This window comes from Lolium perenne, chromosome 7 (assembly GCF_019359855.2).
Source record: "Lolium perenne isolate Kyuss_39 chromosome 7, Kyuss_2.0, whole genome shotgun sequence".
NCBI lineage: Eukaryota > Viridiplantae > Streptophyta > Magnoliopsida > Poales > Poaceae > Lolium > Lolium perenne.
This window is the reverse complement of record NC_067250.2, coordinates 172,511,372-172,529,967: the sequence shown is the minus strand read 5'-3', so window position 1 is coordinate 172,529,967 and position 18,596 is coordinate 172,511,372. Positions and strand designations below refer to the sequence as shown.

Genomic DNA, 18,596 nt, shown 5'->3' with positions numbered 1-18,596 from the left:
ATAAGATAAGTCTGGACATAATCGTAGATGATGACTTCCTATATTTACATATTTTGTCACACCACATCGATGAAATACGCCAGTCCTATCTAACAAAAATAAATAAAATGCTAAATTGGGGTAAAGCCGTGTTTACAGACTCCTAGATATGATATTTTTGTAAAAGTTACACTAAATAGGGTAATATGTGTCACAAATGCGCAACTATAAGGTAGAAAGTGGAATTCACTCAAACATTAAATATGATGATACTATGATACTATCTTATGATACTATGCATTGTGGAAGTAGTATCATAAACTAGTATCATGTGCATGATATTAGTGTATGATACTTCCCATTGTGACTAGTCTAATTCTGAATTTATGTACTTCCAAATTGACTCCGGCTTCTCACCTTCCTTCACAATAATGTCATGTTGCCGCTTTACCTTGCAATTAAAATAGAGTCCAGAAAACTCTACTCCCTTTATCTTAGTTTACTAGACATGCACGTGTACCTAGATTATCAATTTAATCTATATAATATAAATTATATAACATAAAAATTATAGCATTAGAAAGTATAAAACTTAAAGTTTCTAATGGTATATTTTCTGCAATATATATCTTATGTTAAGTTGGTTGAATTGATAACTTTGAAATACAGGTAGGACTAGTAAGCTGAAACGGAGGAACAACTGCTTGATTGGCATCGTTACTTCTGTGTTCTCCATTCCTTTTAATACCAGCTGCTTCTGTACGTCTGCACTTGGTTGAGTTTGTCTCTCCGAGCTCCACAGTGTCGTGGATTGGTCTACTGTATAACAAGTTTGTGTTGGTTCAGATCGCTGTCTTACTATTCTCGACCGGCTGGACATCCTCTGCTGCATAAGAGCAAGAACAGTAGAAGAGTTAGCAGTTGGCTACATGTTTTTGTCATGTCATATATAGTCTATTTATAGTCAGCCCATATAATAGTTAGATGACCCACCTTGCAATCTCATAAAGTGCTTAGGAGCATGCGCTGCAGCTGGCTATTATTTTATAGTCTGCTTCTCTTCTCTCTCCTCTTCTCTTTCATCCAACTCAGTAAAACTATATTATTTTAACTTTTATAGCATGCTGACTGTACTTTATTGTATTTGCTCTAGATCATCATGGCAAGAATGCTGATGCGCTTCCCTGCAGAACACGTGGATAAGCAGGAGGCTATGAAGGCGTTCAAAGCAGTCCCAAGACACAGCATGCAACATATTAACGGTCAGAAATCCAGTTCTTCTACAGATCATTGCAACAATATTAGATGTTTCGTCTTCCGGCAGATTGGTTGGGGTGATTATCTCTTCTCCGTCCAATTAGACCCCTGCACATGCAGTAATACCCGGTTGAATAACCTCTATATCTATCCAGATTCATGAAAATTTCTACATTCACTGATGGTTAATTCTTTTTTTTGAACAGAAACAGGGCCTAGAAGGCCCTAGAGATTTCATTCAGTCCACACGTGGTGGGTACAATTTACAAAGAGGCCCTTCAAAATCTCTCGCTCTAAGAAACCTAGAATTTGAAGAAAGGCCCTCAAGAATTACAAAAAACACCCTAAGACAAAATCTAGAAAAGCAACCGGGTCCCTGGGCGCCTTCGCCACCTCTCGTCGGCGATCTCGAGATGTTGCCGTCGAGATACGATGCCAAGCTGCTCAACAGCATACTTCCGGCGAAGCATCTGATCCGCCGGCCACTCCTCCTCCTCCGGGGAAGGACCACTTGTCGGTGGAGAAGTGTTGAGCTCCGACGAACCGAGCGCTGTAGGGCCTCTGTCTTGGAGGTTGAAGAAGGGCCGCTTTGTCGACCGAGGATCACGGCGTCGCTGGAGGATACCGCGTGTTTCGCTCGAAGGAGCTCTTGTCCAGAAGCTCCGTAGCACCCTGCAGGCAGAAGCTGACGAGCAAGGGCCGCCAGTGCATCGCCGCCGCTCCTCTTCTGGCCACCATGGCAAGGAAGAAGAAGTTGCAGGCTAGCAACCACCAGCCGCACACCGCATCGACGGAGAGGACAGGATCCTCCATCTCGATCCAAAATCAGCATGCCACACTCCTGCTCCTCCTCGCCACCAAGGCCGGCCAGGAGAGAATCAACTGCGTACCTTGCAGCTCCAAGAAGGATCCCCACCTCGCCTCAACGGCCGGCCTGGGGAGCTTCGTCTTCACTGCAGACGAGGGATGGAGAAGAACCTGCCGCCGCAGACTTACTGAAGAAGACGGCGTCGCTTCCCGCCGCACCTCCCTCCGAACACCGGAGCAGAGATAGCGCCAGCAGCAACCCTAGCCTAGCCGGGATCCGGCGGCGAGGATCCAGGCCACCGTCTCCTCTACGGGGCATCCACCCAAACGGTGGCAAACAGCCACAAACAACTAGAAAACCTGCAGATCTACACCTAGACTACACCGGCAACCAACCTAGACCTACTCTAGCCAGCTATTCCAGCGGAGTGGCTGTCGACGGCCCTGTCAAAGGAGGGGGAAGAACAAGGCTACTGTGGAGGCTTCAGAGCTGGGGAGTGGGGAAATGAGCCACTGCTGGTTTTCGAGTAGTTGTTGCATATAAAAAGGAACCTTCTGCCGAAGTGAAAACACACAAGCAGCAGCCTGGCAAATCTTTTGTTATAGGTCTCGGTCCTCCTTTCCAAACTCTTGCTGGTATAGTTTTGGTTGTTTATGTATGAAACTAATATATCATTTTTTTTTATTTTTTTCTATATTATTTCCATTGTATCGACTGTATGGATAGAAGGTTCATATACTCATAACCCATTCATGTCGTTTGCCCATTAATTTTGCAAGTGATTGGATTGGGTTTAGATGGCCTCCTTGCCTGCGATCCTTGGTTTCGTTGGCAATCATCAGATAGAGATTAAAATGACAAGATCTCCTTTGCTGATTTCATATTTCTTATTCTCATTATCTTCCATTTCACCTTGGACAATAGCGAAAAATTGGTACCGTGCCTAAAGGGTGAATACTCTTCTGTTTTTTTTCTCTGCAAAGTGGATCCGAATTTCTCACATTGGTGTATTGATTCTTATTCTATTTCATTGGTACAGAGGTAGATTGGTAAACCTGTCAATAGTTGCACATACGTCTTGGACTATTTTTCACAAATGTGTGACAATTTTTGTAGCATACATTTCCACAGCAACGTGCGGGGCATCCTCTAGTATAACCAAAACATGGAACCACACGAAGAAAAACATGGACCCGCTCTGGTGCGAAGAGGAATTAAGAGACGGGTGCATCATCACCCTCCCTCGAGGATCTCGTGCCTGTAGCAGGGACGGACTTATCACCGCTAGGTGACGGATCATCTTCCGGCGTGTGTTGTTTGTTTCTCGTGCATCACTTATATCTGATCAGTTTCTTCTTATTTTAATAAACTATTTGGATTGATTTTAAACTCTGATCATCTTCTTATGTATAACTTCATGCATCAGGGCTAGTTGTTCCCATAGGTCGACCCACCGAATTCCTCGGTGACGGTGACTGAGTCTGAGTTGTGGGTAATCGGGACCCTCACTACCATACTAGTCAAGCGGGATAAGCAGTTACTTGATGCCTTCGATGAGGGCCTCAAGCAAGACAATGGCGAGATATAACTTCTGTTGAGCCACCAACATGATGAGTATGTGCAATAATGAATTGGAGGAGATGATTGACATCCTCAACCAGAAGATTGAGGCCCAACACCAAGAAGCCGAGCTTCTCCACAAGGAGCTCGCGCTGGCCAAGGAGGGGTGATTCTTAGATTGCCGATCATCTTCATATTGCCTCAAGGGTGGGAAGTTCTCATGTTTAACTAGTTTAATTATGTTTAAGTTTGTGTCTATCTTTAACAGTCAGTGTTTATGTTGCCATCGAACATATACATATATGTTTTAATCAGTATGTTCTATAATTCTGTCATTTGTTTCTTAAGAATATGGAATGCACATTTCTTCATCGTATTTGATAAAAAACATGAAATGAATCAACTTGGTGCTAGTATAGAACATCAAAGTTCAAAATTGGCGCTCAGATCAAAATTAATTGCCGGGTATTTAGGAAAATATTTGCATAAAATCTGTCTATTCAGTGAACCTGCAACTAATTTCTTTAAGGAAATATAGTTCAACTACAATATTTGTTATATATATAGATAGAGAACTGCAACATTACATTGTTTAACTCCCATATTTATTCAACATTACCTGGAATACCGATTGCAAATAGTCGATCTTGATACAAACATAGTATGCTAAGTTACAATTTACTTATCGCAAATAGACTTTTCATCTCATGATTGGTATTGTTCTGATTAGCAGCGTTGAGCAAGCTAGGAATCTTCTCATTATCTTTCTTGAGATCATCCATTGCCTTACCCCATTTCTTCACCTGACACATGATCAACTGCTTATCACATTCTATATCATCTTTCGAATCCTTCAAGTCATCCTTCAGCGTGTCCTCATGTCCCATCAGACCGAACACCATCTTTGTGTTGAATGCCATTCCCATACAAGTGCCAGAGGGATAATCATAAAAAATGTAGCCATGCATCACACTCATCCTAATGTAATTTATCCACGTATGCACACGACGTATGTCGTGATTGTCCTTGTCATCAAGTAACTTCATGATCTCCTTACCAGAATCAACTTGGCTTCTCATTTGCCCATCAACACTTTGTTTATACATTTCACAAAGCGAAGTTCATTGCTTTAGGCCATTCAAGATCTGCCCACACGAAACCACATTCCACCTAATGAAGTATAATAAGAAAACAAGTATTGAGCTAAAAATCCATTAATTAACACAATGCTTCAAATTTATTTTGCACGGTCATTAACTTTCAAGACTAAATAAGTGTACTGAATAGAACGAGTTACGAAACAATTTTCACTTACGCACACTAGCTAATTAGCTCTCGCATAAGAACATAAACTTAACCAAACTAGTAATCATATAACCATAAAGCACAAAACTCACATCCATGCGTGGGCAGTGATAGAAACGTCTCCTTGTGTTAATGCCTTCTAATGCAATAAACTTTTCCGCCGGCTCCTTATGGATGCGATACAGGTACATGGATTCAGCAGCAACGGCGCATAAATCCTTATCATGGATATCCGCTGGTGCAAAGTCTATCTCGGTGAACTTACACATCCATGCGAACAAACAGAAAATCGTAGGTCAATCGAACCTCCAAAGAAAACCCCTAATTCGGAACTGTGGCGCGGCAAATTGGAACCATGGCACAACGATTGTAAATAAACAAAAAATAAAAGGACTCACATCAGTGAAGTCCTCGTTGGAGCTCTCGCCGTCGATCCAGGTAACCATTGCTGTGGTGGAAGTGACGTCGGAACTAGACGATGCAACTTAACTATGTTTGTTCGGTAGATATTAGTGGGGGTAGAGACTGTTAGACGAGGGAAGTAGTGGAAAATGCGCGTGGATCGGGTGTGCGCGGTTTGGTTTGACTTTTGAGCACTGAAAATACTAGTGACATCTTGTCGCCCAAAATTCTATGCATGTCACATATAATTTCAGCCGGTCAATTTAATCCTCATCCGCCTCTTCCTTCTTCTTCCCTCCGAAAACCTCCAAAGCAACAATTGTCAGTGCATCCCCCACCCAACAGTTGGAGATAAGCTCCCCTAGAGAAGTAGGCGAAGACTGAAGGTCCGGTTTGATGTTATCCGATAAGTTCTGGTAGAACTCAGCCAGAAAACCATCTGGACCACGGGGTTTGTTGTTTTCCATTTGAAAAACAACCTTTTTTAAGATTCTTCCTCAGAGTAAGGTGCAATAAATGGGTTATTTTCCTCTATTGAAACATGGGGTATGCGGTCTTTTTGAGTATCATCCATAGAGATGTTGTCTTCGCAACGAACAAACCTTTGTAGTAGTTTGTAATGTACGACTTTAGTTGCTTTCGGCCCTCAAACAATCACTCATCCTCAACATGAGAACGAGTAAGTTTCGTGTTTATATCTGCCATTGGTGACACTATGGAAGTATCTTGTATTTGAATCTCCTTCTAGTATGAATTGGGCTTTAGAACATTGATACCATTTGAGCTCCTCCTTGCGTATGAGTCGTGCTATATGCGCATTTGTTTGGCTTTTGAGATCAATTTCATGCATGGAAAGAGAGCGAACTTCTGCTAACTCTTCAAGGCAGTCAATAACAAATGAAAGCCGCTGGTTTTCTTTTTTAAAGTATGCTCATTGTGTGTCCCGCCCAACCACCAAGGTGTTTGCTTGTCGCACACATTTTATTGTTCCACCTATGTATTGGGGTACTTCATGCAGAAGATAATCCATATATATTTACCATATATTAAGAACATTATATCCACCACATATCCCATGCTAGATATCTACATATGCATCTATACACGGTTGATTCAGACGTGGATGAAAATTTGGAGCGAAATTATACATACCATTTATCCCTAACTATTACAAGCATACATGTGAACTGATAGAACGACAAAAACTATAAATCATACACGTAGCGAATTCGCCGTGTTGTCTACTGTTTTGTTTGATATTTTCTCAGTCCCTATTTACATGGAGCCCTCGATTTAACTTCGACCACTTATTTAGCCATTAAATTGTGAATGAAAGTGCCATATTAATTACACCAATAGAATCATCATTTGAATGCAAAGTCAATGTTATAATGTTTGTGATATAAAACTTGGATCTCAAATGTGGGCCACCTAGATGTGGATATGTAGTACATTGAAATTATAGATAGATATAACTAAAAAGACATCAGTCTGAGGGCACTCTTTGAGATATTTCCTTATAAATTATCACTAAACAATGATACATATACTTGATCAAGAAGGTTACTTAGACTACTAATAGTGGGAGTAACTAAATTAATGACATACAACTACTACCTTTGTTTAGGTTTATATGTCCTGCGCGTATTCTTAAGTTGTAAATTTTACTAACGTAAAATAAGGTATTTATTATAAAACATATATTATTAAAAAGTTCAGATATTTTACTTTGTAATGCTATATAATTTATATTATCTTTCGTAAAATTTATTGATCCAGGATACGTACAGGCCCTCCTCCCTCCGGATTGGTTAAGAGGCGTGCCCACAGTTCAAGAATATTCTTTGACCACTATTTTATTCTATAAAATATGATATATGTCACAAAAATTGTATCGTTGAAAATATTTTTAAATATGAATCTAATGGTATAAATTCTGTAGACATATAATTTATATTTTATTGAAAAAATTAATGGTTAAAGTTTGTCTTAAACTGCATGCGCACCTGATCTGGAGGGATCAGTTATTTTGATGACATGACATATCATTAAATGGAGAAAGATGGTTGTAATAACTAACTATGTTACTATAACATCAGACCTTTCAAGATAAAATGAGTTTATAAGCTAATTTATATACTCATGAATGATACGACATCTATGGTAATATGCATTGTGAAGATTTTTTTTAACAATATGCACTGTGTAACATGGACTAGTATCATATGTATAACACTACTTCATATTACTCCTTACTACGACTAATCTTAGTCCAATTCTACCAATTTTAAAGGCAGTCAACTCAATATTATCTATTGTTGACGATTAGCATGGAAAAGCGTCGGAAACGAAAGAAGACTATCCATGCATGAACCTACAGACAGAGAGATGATTATGGAGGAGAGCACCAGACCAATACGGCAATACCAAGGTTAGGTTTGGAGCAAAAGCAAATAAATGGATGCACATGCAAGTGCGGTTGGGAGTGGGACCAAACCTCCTTTTCAGTTTTAAAAGTCTCCATGTCCTTTACCGCTTGATTCTATGAACCTGGAAAGGCAATGCATCTTTCAGCACGCATATCTTAGACTTTCTTAGGCTGCTCATAGTGGGGAGTAACATAAGGTGGTGTCATGCATAAATTACTAGTCCATGTTACTACCTTCATAGTGGAAAGTAACTTAGAGATGGTATCATGCAAAGCCTTATTTATTAGTTTGTAGACTCATTTTATCTTGGGGTGTGTGATGTTATGGTAACATAGCTAGTTACCACCTCCCTCTCTTTCTTCATTTATTGCTATGCCATGTCACCAAAACATCTTGAAATGTGTGATGTTACTACCTAAGTTACTCCCACTATGAGCAGTCTTATGATACTTGTCTGCATTCTAAGAAACGGTTCCTCAATTATTATTCCCAGTGGCCACCCATGCACGCTGCTTATAGTTACCCTTTCTTTAAATGAAAAAAAATTCTGCAACATTGGCATGATTTGCTTGGAGGAACATATGCCAGCTTTTGATCAACGAACATGTTGAACAATATATGCAAAAGAAAATCATAGGGCTTTAAAGAAAGAAAGAAAATTTAAGCAAAGTAAAGTGGCGTTAGGAACTGGAGATCTAAGCTTACTCATGCTCAGATGACAAATGAACAGCCACACAAAAAAACAAATAACATTTACAGATAAAAAGTAGAAATATAGCACACGATTATTTACGTTTTTTTAAAAAAGACCATGAGAAAGCCAGATAACTGAACCTATCGGGTTGCCCCCAAAAAAACACCCCTTTCTTACTACAGTATTGAAAGCCGACAGTCATGGCAAAGACAAGGGCATAAAGATATGGACCCGGTCACAGAAATTTTGTCATGTTAAATGACAACTATGATGCCTGATGGAGCCAAACGAGATGGAGCTAATCATGCTAAGTACAACCAAAGTCCAGATTCTGATTGTCACTTGGGGTGAAAAAAGAAATGAGGCATGCATCTTTCTCAGACGCTAAACCATTTTAATTGGTTTAAATGTCAAAATTTACACATCAAATCAGACATAACAAAATTGAAACAACCGGAGTGCGCTTCCCACATGCCGCCACACTTAGAGCATCTCCAACATATGATGTAAAATAGGGCACCAATAAGTTTTAGGTCACCTTTTTTTTGTCTCCGTGTCTTCTTTGGGCAGCATGTTTTGGGCAACAATTTCAGATAATGTAAAATAGGGCACATGTGCAATTTTAGATAATTTAAAATAGAGCACCACACCTTGTGCCCTATATTCACAATTGCAAACATATATGCATAAAATATCATGAAACTCATATGTAAATGATTCTAAAACACAAATAAAATCCAAATAGTACCAAATATTACATCACACAAATAGTTCATCATTATTACACAAATAGTTCATGATCAAGTTTCACACGGATCAACTCACAAACACTAAAAGTTCATCACATGACCATTCTAGTCTAGACCACTCTCTGCACGATTCCGGTCCATGCCATGATGTCGCTGGACATTCCTCTGAAGGTCATTGAGGCGCTGCTTAATTAAGATATGTCGGGCCTTTCTTTAGAAAGGGCGGCGAGAGATCAATGGCGGTCACTGCATGGTCGCGTGGGACAAGGTGGCATCCTCTAAAGCCCTTGGTGGACTAGGTATTCCAAATCTCGGCCTTCTCAATCTTACCCTTCGTTGCCGGTGGGCGTGGCTACAGAAGGTGGATCAATCAAAGGCCTGGGCAGAGTTCAACAGTTAGCTTACTCATGGCGTGGACAAATACAAGGACATAAAGATATGGACCCGATCACAAAAGTCTTGTCATGTTAAATGGCAACTATGATGCCTTGTGGAGCCAAACGAGATGGAGCTTAATCATGCTAAGTTGAACATTAAGCTACCCAGTCTTTGCACCGCTATCTTCGATGCGATCACCTGCTATACAGTGGGTAATGGCGAACGGGCTCATTTCTAAACTGATGGTTGGCTTGATGGAGCCAAAGTGGCGGAGATTGCGCCGAACATGGCAAAGATGGTCTCGAAGAGGAGGTCCATTGGCTGCTTGGTAAAGGAGGGCTTATCCGGTCAATGGCTGCGTGATTGTGGCCTGACATGGGAGAGGAGGCCCTCCCTGTGTTCTTCTTGCTATGACAGAGACTAGCCAATTTCCATCTGACTCCTGAGCGGGAGGATGTGCTTATGTTGAGATGGTCTGCCGACGGTAGTTACTCAAGTTGGCTTATGGCAGGGGCCTTCTTTGCTGGTCGGGAGAAGGCCTCTGTCTCGCAGGAAATTTGGCGCTCGAGGGCTCCCTATAGTTGCAAGTTCTTTTTTTGGCCCGCCGTGAAGAACTGTGTTTGGACGGCCGATAGATTTCAGCGGCGTGATCGGCCCTGTCCATCGGCCTGCCCCCTCTGTGACCAGGATCCAGAGACCCTGTAGCACCTGCTTCTTGGTTGCGTGGTGGCGCGGGAGGTGTGGGCGTGGACTCTTCGTTGTTGGGGCAAGGTGGAGTGGCTCCCGGTGGCAGACACCGAGCTGCTGGAGTGGTGGACTACTCGCCCTTGCCCGGCGGCTCATAGGCGACACATGTGGACCACTATCATCCTAGTTTTCTGGTGCATCTGGAGGCACCGGAACGACATGGTCTTCAATGGTGTTGTGGGCTCGCAGTCCGCCATTAGGGACAAGGTTAGAGAGGAGTTCGATAGGTGGTGGCTTGCCAAGATCTTTCGTGGCACATTTTTTGCGTTTCATGACTCGAGTGTTTTACCGTGCCAACACAGAGAGTAGGCGTGTGTGGGGAGCTGCCCCTGTGGGTAATGACAACTTCCCCTTCTTTGACACTCATCTATATGGTTGATACACCTTTCCATGGTGTATTTTTGAAAAAAAATATCATCACATGCAACATACATTTCGTCACATACAACATGGAAGCTAGCACCTTTGTTAGCCAAACCATGACTACCACTACTCAATGAGATCCTTCTGAAGATCATCATGGATATCTGAATCGTGAATATCATGGTAGCGCTCAACGAAGAGGGCGGTATAGACTTGCCTGTGCTAGGTCCGGTCCTATTGCCATCAACTCATAGAACCTATAATCCAAAATCTTGACCATACTCGTTCTCAATGATCATGTTATGCATTCCCACACAAACATTTATGATGTACTAACGGATCTCTTGATCCCAAAATCTCGCCGGTCCTCTCACAATAGCAAAATTAGGCTTGCAAAATCCCAAATGCCCTCTCTACATCCTTCCTAGCCACCGATTGTCTATAGTGAAAGTCAAGTTCTTTTTTACCATATGCCATCTTAATACCATGAGAAGGTCCTAAAGAGAATGGGACTGTGAATACATGTATTTATGAGGTTCAATAAGGATTGAATAGACTAATTGCAAGCATCGTCCTTATATTTTCAGTTCCTCTGAATTGGTGTTTCGGGGAGATCAAGGTTAGAAGATGGGCGCCTATTAGAGGAATCACGTGTGTATATAGTAGTAGCATCAAAAGATGCTTTGGAGTCTTTGTTCCGAAATGCGGCGGTGACCTTTTGGTAGGTGCAATGTCCAAGATCTTCAGCACAATTCCTCCTTTCATCGAAGAAGGTGTCTTGCAACTTCACAGACTCCGCAATGTGTTTGAACAACTTCGTTCCCATTCGAAACCGGCGGTGAAAGTATCGATCGGGATACACCGACGAATCGGCAAAATAGTAGAGCATCAACCGGTTGTGTCCATCAAACCTAGCGCACTGCAGCCTTTCACGACCAATAACAGAACCATCGTGCTTTGGTCGCTTGTTCTTTTGCAACGTTTTCTTCTTCATCCATGTCAAAATCCTCATCAGGTGTCGAATAATCTTACATCGTCAAAATCTTGTTCGAACTCAGGTACAATTCAATAATACTTGTGTCAAATTACTACTACAACACAACAACAAAATCTAGAAAACAAATTACCTACAAAAGAAGAATAATCTTACAGTTTACAAAAGGTATCAAACACCTTGTGTGCAACGCGAAGCTCATCGGCCGGTGGCGGTAGGAGCCTGCTTCGATGGCGGGGTAGATGAACTAGGCCAGCTGGAGCCTCAAAAGCATTGATGGAGCGCCGAGGTCGTGTGATACATGGCTAGATCTTAGACGTGGCACAACGGAGGAGGTCGGTTGACCCGTCAACCCGGTCAGACTAGGGCCACGTCGCACCTCTCGGGCATCAAATCGACGTTTTCTCGGGTGGTCTGATCCCAGAGATGACCGATAGAGGGCAGCGGTGGGCCAGAATTAGCTCAAGCTAACAGAGGAGGCGGGCTAGGTGGGGCGGGGCCAAAGGGCGACCATTGAGCGGCGGTAGGTCAATCCCCAGTCGATTTGGTCGGGATTCGGCCAACGATGGTGGGGAGCGGCCGCCCGGGGAGGAGACAGGAGGCGCGTGCGTGACCGTTATTGGTAGTTGGTGCGCCTGGGGTTCCTGATTCTGTTTTGCGGCAGCTGATTGGTGTTGTGTATTTGCAGCCCAAACGCAAATTTTTCTTTGGTTTACATCAAGCCTTTCTGCCCAAGGTGCCATATATGACAGGTTTTTTGGTTATATCACCTGTGGAAAACCCTTTTTTTTTCTTCTGTGCACAAATTAACCTTTCACATTAAATAATCAGGTTACGAGAGAAATCATTCCACTATCCAATTTATACTTAGAGTAAAGATTGAAGACAAAACAGAAGATGCTATGGTGGACATTATTACTTATTGATTCGCTTTGTGAAACCTAGCAAAAGTCTCCTCTATGTTTTGAAAGATTCAAGAAAAATAATCGAGGTATCTAAAACCAAAAGGTGCCTGTTACCACACTCGTGTCGCTTTCACTTTGCATACGCGGCCAGAAGAAAGGTAAAATTAAAAACAAATGATGGTGATACATAAAAAAGGGACTGATGAACACATTAGCACCCGATATTTTCTGGCATTGGCAGCGCTCCCCAAGCCACAACTTTTTTCCAGCATGATTAATGACTAAAACGTATCACCTACGATCCCTGACGAGCAACAGTAGTATGTAACATAATCACTTAATTGCAAGTGGACCATGAAAACTAAGTTTATCTGCCGTCGAGAAGTGTTCTAGATACACCATCTTCTGTTCTCTCTCGGCTTTTGGTGTTAGCAAGAGAAACTATCTTTTGTGATTTTGTCACATGGAGATGCACTTTTTTTTTTTTGCAGAAGTTTGAATCACTCCAACTGATTAATGTAAGGAAATAGGAGGCCAGCTATAAAGATCAAAGAAGAACAATCACAACCACTGGTGTACTCACGGTGGGCATATAATAATCTCTGACATGTGGACCCACCACAAATGAAATATCATCTCATCTATGGTCCCTGGCAAATATAGGCTTTTCAATATTAAGTTTTTGGTGTGCCATTTGGCACTGTGACTGATCTGAAGCTTCTATTGAAAACAAAGCTTCACAAGTGGCACCAAGATTGATATCTTATAAACAAGCATTGAATGTTTCCAAGTTGATTAGAGTTGGTGATCTGCCACATCAATGTGGGCCCACATTTAGGCCAAAAAGTGGCCTTTTGGTTTAGACCAAAAGGTTCCTTCGTTCATCATAGGAGAATATACAAGATGCCTCACCTCCAAACATAGTGTTGGTCAGAATAACTAAACGCACACTAATTAAATATGGGCTGTTAAGCTTGCTGGCAGGGAACTACCCGGCCACATGGCACATACAAAAATAACACAAAAGACAAAAATGTTGGACTTTTTAGTATTAGTATTTTGATGATTCAAGAGAGAGGGTAGAGGAAAAAAGAAAGAAGAATACATAGCACAACTTTTGAATAGAAATGACAGCAATGAGTGATAGTGATCTGTATTGTCAGCCTTTTAACATGTTATTAAGTAAAAATGTGAAAGGGGAGGTATCTAGTGCGAAATGTCGTCATTGTGCAAAGTCTTGAGAAACTGAGAATCTATGCCTGTGAGTTATCATCTTAAAAGTTTCTGGAAATTTGTGAAAGCATGGTTCGATAAGGACCACGGTGTGGCCAACATTTATTCCGATTAGAATCATGAAAACGATGTACACCAAGGATAACCGAGCAAAATATGAGGAAATAGTACTTCCAGACAAGACCATATTGAAGACTTGGTGAGAATATTTGAAGACCACGTTTCCCTGTTTATCAACATCCTGCTAAATAGGGGTATACCTTACCCTAGACACCAATCCAATTAGATGACCTGAATATGTGAATCTATTTACTTTCAGGGCAAAAACAAACATATCAAGTATCAGTATTTACTCTCTCTAAATTGTCCACCCTCATAACAATAGGAAGAGGAAAAGAACATATCCATTTTTAGTTCCAAGGACCATAGCTATAAATATTATCAAAACTATAACCACATTTGGGTGTCATAAGATCTATAACCTCCTGCCTATTTGGTAGTCAAAGGATATTCACTCCCCCTCTCCTCCTATGTACTTCAGGAGGTTTACCTCCCTCAAGCTTATAACAAGAGAGTTGCCCCAAATATTTACATATCTACCGTACAAAGAATTTACTTTCTCCAATCCCTCTACATGCCATCGATGGCGATCGTTACTGCCGCCGGTAGCCCTTCCTTCCCCCCACCCCACCTTGGCGATGCCTTATCCGCAACTGATGCGAGACGGACGACAGTGCGCGCATTATCATGCTTCACATTGTGCCACAATCGCTCAATGCTTGGCACAAGTACTTTACCGGCCCAGTCATCAATCTTCTCCTCGGCGAGCCAGACGCTGCTAACCATGCGGTCAATGACATCTTCATCGATTCTGAATGAGTTGCTGCTCCCCATGACCGACTCGAATTTCGCTGATATGCAATCTGTAATAGTCTTCCTAAATGGACCAAAGTCGACTGGGCGAAACACAATGGCATCATCAACGAGTTGCAATAGATCGCAGTCAGGAGCCGGCGTTGAGCACAGGACTGCAAGCTGCCCTTTCTCTTGCTCTTGCTCCACAGAGAGATCGCTGGAATTATGCGAGCTCTCAGTATCATCCAAGGCACCAACTGCCAAATTGAGGTCAAGAGACAGACCATGACCACTGGACAATTCTTTTGCTACCTTTGCAGGGCGAGCATCATCACAGAGCCAATCTGCTCGGTGCTTGACCTGCTTGTCCCCAATAGAGAGTTCTAGCTGCCAATTAGAGCTTGATATCTCCAGCATCCTTCCTTCACCTTGGAGCAAAGTCTCGATGTTTGGCCCTTTAATTTCCTCGGGTACCCAGTTGGTAGTAAGAACAAAGATGACATTGCCAAGGTTGACCTCACGGCCACGAGAGTCCGGAAGACGGCCTGTCTCCATTGCCCGCTTGATCTTTCCACGAACAACTGTGTCCAATTGATCAATGCCTTCGAGAACAATTACTGAGAATGGGTTCTGCCGAACTGCCTCAGTAACCCGATCGAGTGCAGTCTTCCCCCAGAAACCCATGTTCAACTGGGAGTCACCACCAAAGTTCACAATCACTGGTCTTGCGTTCACCATCAGCCCAGACAGTGCGTTCACCATCTTCCGCTTACCTGCCTGATCAGGGCCAACAAACATGAGCCACATGTCACCTCTTGTTCGAAGGGTCCGACGCTTATCACTTCCAGATCTGCATTGTATCACAACAGCAGCGATGGCTGCAGCTGCATCAGACTGCCAGCTAACCTTCTCTGTTAGCCCTTTGAGGAGCCTCTTGAAGGAATCAATATCCGAAATTCCAGCTATCTTAGCCTTCTGCATGGCAGTTAGTCCCTCGTAATTTTCCTTCTGTTCATTCTCCACAGTAGGATTAAAGGCAGGGTCCAAGCGACCAAGCATAAGGTCAGTTTTCACTGGGCTTCCTGGTGGGCTCTTGCGGAGCTCAAGTGTCGGAGTGGCTGCTGGCTTCTCCCAATTGGTGTTCATCTTAAGAGTGGGAACGGCAGCACTCCTTGCAATTGCCAATTTGGGCTCGACACGTGGGCGTGGAGCGAGCGGGATCGATGGCACAGAGAGTGCTGGTGCTCCAGCACGGGTCGAATGGACGCGGGCACACGTTTCACGCCATTTCTTCTCAAGTTCATCCTTGCTCCTCTTCCATTTCAACTCCTGTGCCTTGGACTGTAGAGAACACAGATGATTATATTGATGAGGATTTCAATAAAACAATAGGTTGCTTTGTCAAGATTAAGCATGGAGAAACACAAACCTGATTTTGATCACTAGTGCGTTGCAGCCAGTGTGGCAAACCAGGGTTTGTAGCCTGAGGGCCGGATACTGGCTTGTCCGTTCGCTCTGCTGTAAGTTTGGCTAGGTCGCGCTCATAACCATCCTTGCAAAGCATGCACATTGGAGTATGGTCACCCCCTGGCCGCCATTGGAGAGGTGTCGGTATCACTGGCACAGGCCGGGGCATCGGCGACAACATCCCCATCGAGTTGCTGAGAATTGCACTACCTCCAGGCCTAACAAAATTCGATAGTTGGTTACATCTCTAGAATTAGACTAGAACGAGACTACGAAGTACAAAGTAGTAGTATTGATTTTTGCAGCAGCAAATGATCAAAGGATGAAGAAAGGAATTGCACAAGACCAGACATGTTAAAAGATGGGGATCCAATCCAACAAAGGAAGGTGGTGAAAATGAAGTGGGACGCACCTGATGAGAGCAGGTCCCTCAAGACACGGCGGCGTGGTGCGGGCGATGGGCACGACATGGAGATCCCATTCATCCTCTATCCCAGGGTAATAGATCTTGCATCGGAGGTACGTGGCGCACGCGGCCGTGGCGACGGCCCACACAAGGCCGCGACCGAAACGCCTGAGCAGACGGCCCATCTCAGCAACGGCCGCCTTGCCCCCTTCCGACGAGGGTGCGGCGGGGCCTTGGACGAGCCACTTGAGGTCCCCGAGGTCAAGAACCACCCCGCCGTGGTCAGCGACGAGCCTCTCGACGACGGCGCCTAGGTCGACGATCCTGTCAGCCATGGCCGGCTTGTCTCCGGCGAGTTTAGCGAGGTCGGCCTCCAGGCGCAGGATCTTGGCCGCAGCAAGGGCAGGCGAGGTGGCCGTTGGGATTCTCCGGATTGCCTCCTTGAGAATCGCGTCCGGGCCGGCGTCCCCAACGAGCACTGGGTTGCGGCGCGCTGGCTTGAGCATGACGTCGAGCACCTTATGCGCGTCGTCCCCGCCGGCGACTCCAGCGGCGGCCGCGAGGCGAGGGTTGAGGTAGGCGCTGGCGGTGCCGGCGCGCGGGAGAGGGGAAGGGGACGGGGAGAACGGGGTTGGCGTGGTTTGGGGGCTAGACGCGGCGGCGGAAGAGGACGGGGAGGGCGAGGTGAGGGACTGCTCGATGGTGTTCTTGACGGCGGCGGAGGAGAAGGAGGCCTCGCGCATGACGCGGCTGACGGAGGGATCGTCGAGGATGGAGAGCACGAGCTGCTCCAGCTCGACCTTGACGGCGAGGAGCGGCTGCTGCGCCGCCTCCGGGCAGCCCCGGCGCTGCTGGGCCTGCGCGCGCTTGAGCGCCGCGACGAGCGCGTTGGACACGGGAGGCGCCTGAGCCGCCCCGCCGGCCTTGGCGCCGGCCGCCATGGCGGGCAGCCTGTCGAGCGCGACGGAGAAGCAGAGCTCGAGAGCGCGGCAGTGGAGCGGGTGCGCGCCACCGGAGGCGGCGGCGGCGCCCCCCGCGGCGGCGGCCCGCGCGCAGGCCTGGCGGAGCAGGCCGGCCGGCGCGGTGAGGAGCGCGGCGGCGACGTGGAGCGGCGTGGTGGCGACGTGCCTCCGTCGCGCCGCCTCGTCCATGGCTCGCGCCAGCGCGGCGGCCGCGTCCGGCGTGAGCGTCTGTTGGATGGTGCTGAGATCCGCCCTCATGGTCGTCGCCGCCGGTGCGGCCTGCCGCTCATGAATCGATCAGAGAAGAGCGCGAATTCTCCTGTGTTCTTCACGTAGGTGGGTTCCTGTTTCCGGTGTGGCCGCCGCCGTGGCGCGGTACGGCGCGTCGGATCGTGGGAAAAGGGGGAGCCTCGGAGGAGGAGGCGGAGGAAACGAGAGCAGTGCGAGGCGAGCAAAAGGGGAAGAGAGAGAGAGGAGGAGGAGGAGGAAGAGGCGAATAGAATCTTCGTCTCCGACTTCGCTTCCTCTCTGCAATTTACACTGCTAGCCTAGCGTAGCGTCAGCCGCAGCTGCGGATGAGGTGAGAACTCAACGCCAGAATTTCTTTTCCTCTTTACTATTTTCGTCTCTCTTCTTTGTTATTTTTGCTCGTCTGTGGTTTCCAGTGAAGAGAGTATCGCGTCACCACTTTCCAGCCACGGAAAGAAACGTTACCGGTAATGGCTTTTTTCCTCGTCGACAAAATATGAACATGAATTCTTATGTGCGGGTTTGGTTGCCCTGAGCTGGATTCTTGCACCAACGTGAAGAACTTCCAGGAAGGTGAGTTACTTTTGTTGTGCCTACTCCAACGTTTCATACCCTCTGTAGCTGTTGTTGGAGTAGCCACTGGCTTAGTCTTGACAGATCCTCCATGAGTTGTAGATTCCTCGCACCCGTCCGCGGAACACCACATACCACTAGCACGACATAAGAAGAACAAGTAATCGATCACAACCATGAACCAATTCATAACATAGCAATAGAACTACACAAGTGTTGACTCCAACTGGTAACCTAACAGGCCGGGGCATGCATGATCATTATAAAAGTGGATCACAAGT

The 18,596-nt window shown here is 44.9% G+C and overlaps 1 protein-coding gene and 1 long non-coding RNA gene across 2 annotated transcripts; one reads left to right on the top strand and one right to left on the bottom strand.

The window, feature by feature from the left end:
• Nucleotides 1-3,234: 3,234 nt before the first annotated feature.
• LOC127298076 (uncharacterized) lies at nt 3,235-3,931 on the top strand. Its single transcript, XR_007849592.1, has 2 exons — nt 3,235-3,332; nt 3,471-3,931. It is a non-coding gene; the product is annotated as an uncharacterized lncRNA (long non-coding RNA).
• Nucleotides 3,932-14,136: 10,205 nt separating this feature from the next.
• Nucleotides 14,137-18,014, bottom strand: LOC127301072 (protein SMAX1-like). Its single transcript, XM_051331287.2, has 3 exons — nt 16,538-18,014; nt 16,088-16,343; nt 14,137-15,999 (listed from the first exon to the last, which is right to left on the bottom strand). Exons 1-3 carry the CDS (start codon nt 17,749-17,751, stop codon nt 14,434-14,436), a joined length of 3,036 nt encoding a protein of 1,011 aa, XP_051187247.2. The 5' UTR covers nt 17,752-18,014; the 3' UTR covers nt 14,137-14,433.
• Nucleotides 18,015-18,596: the final 582 nt, after the last annotated feature.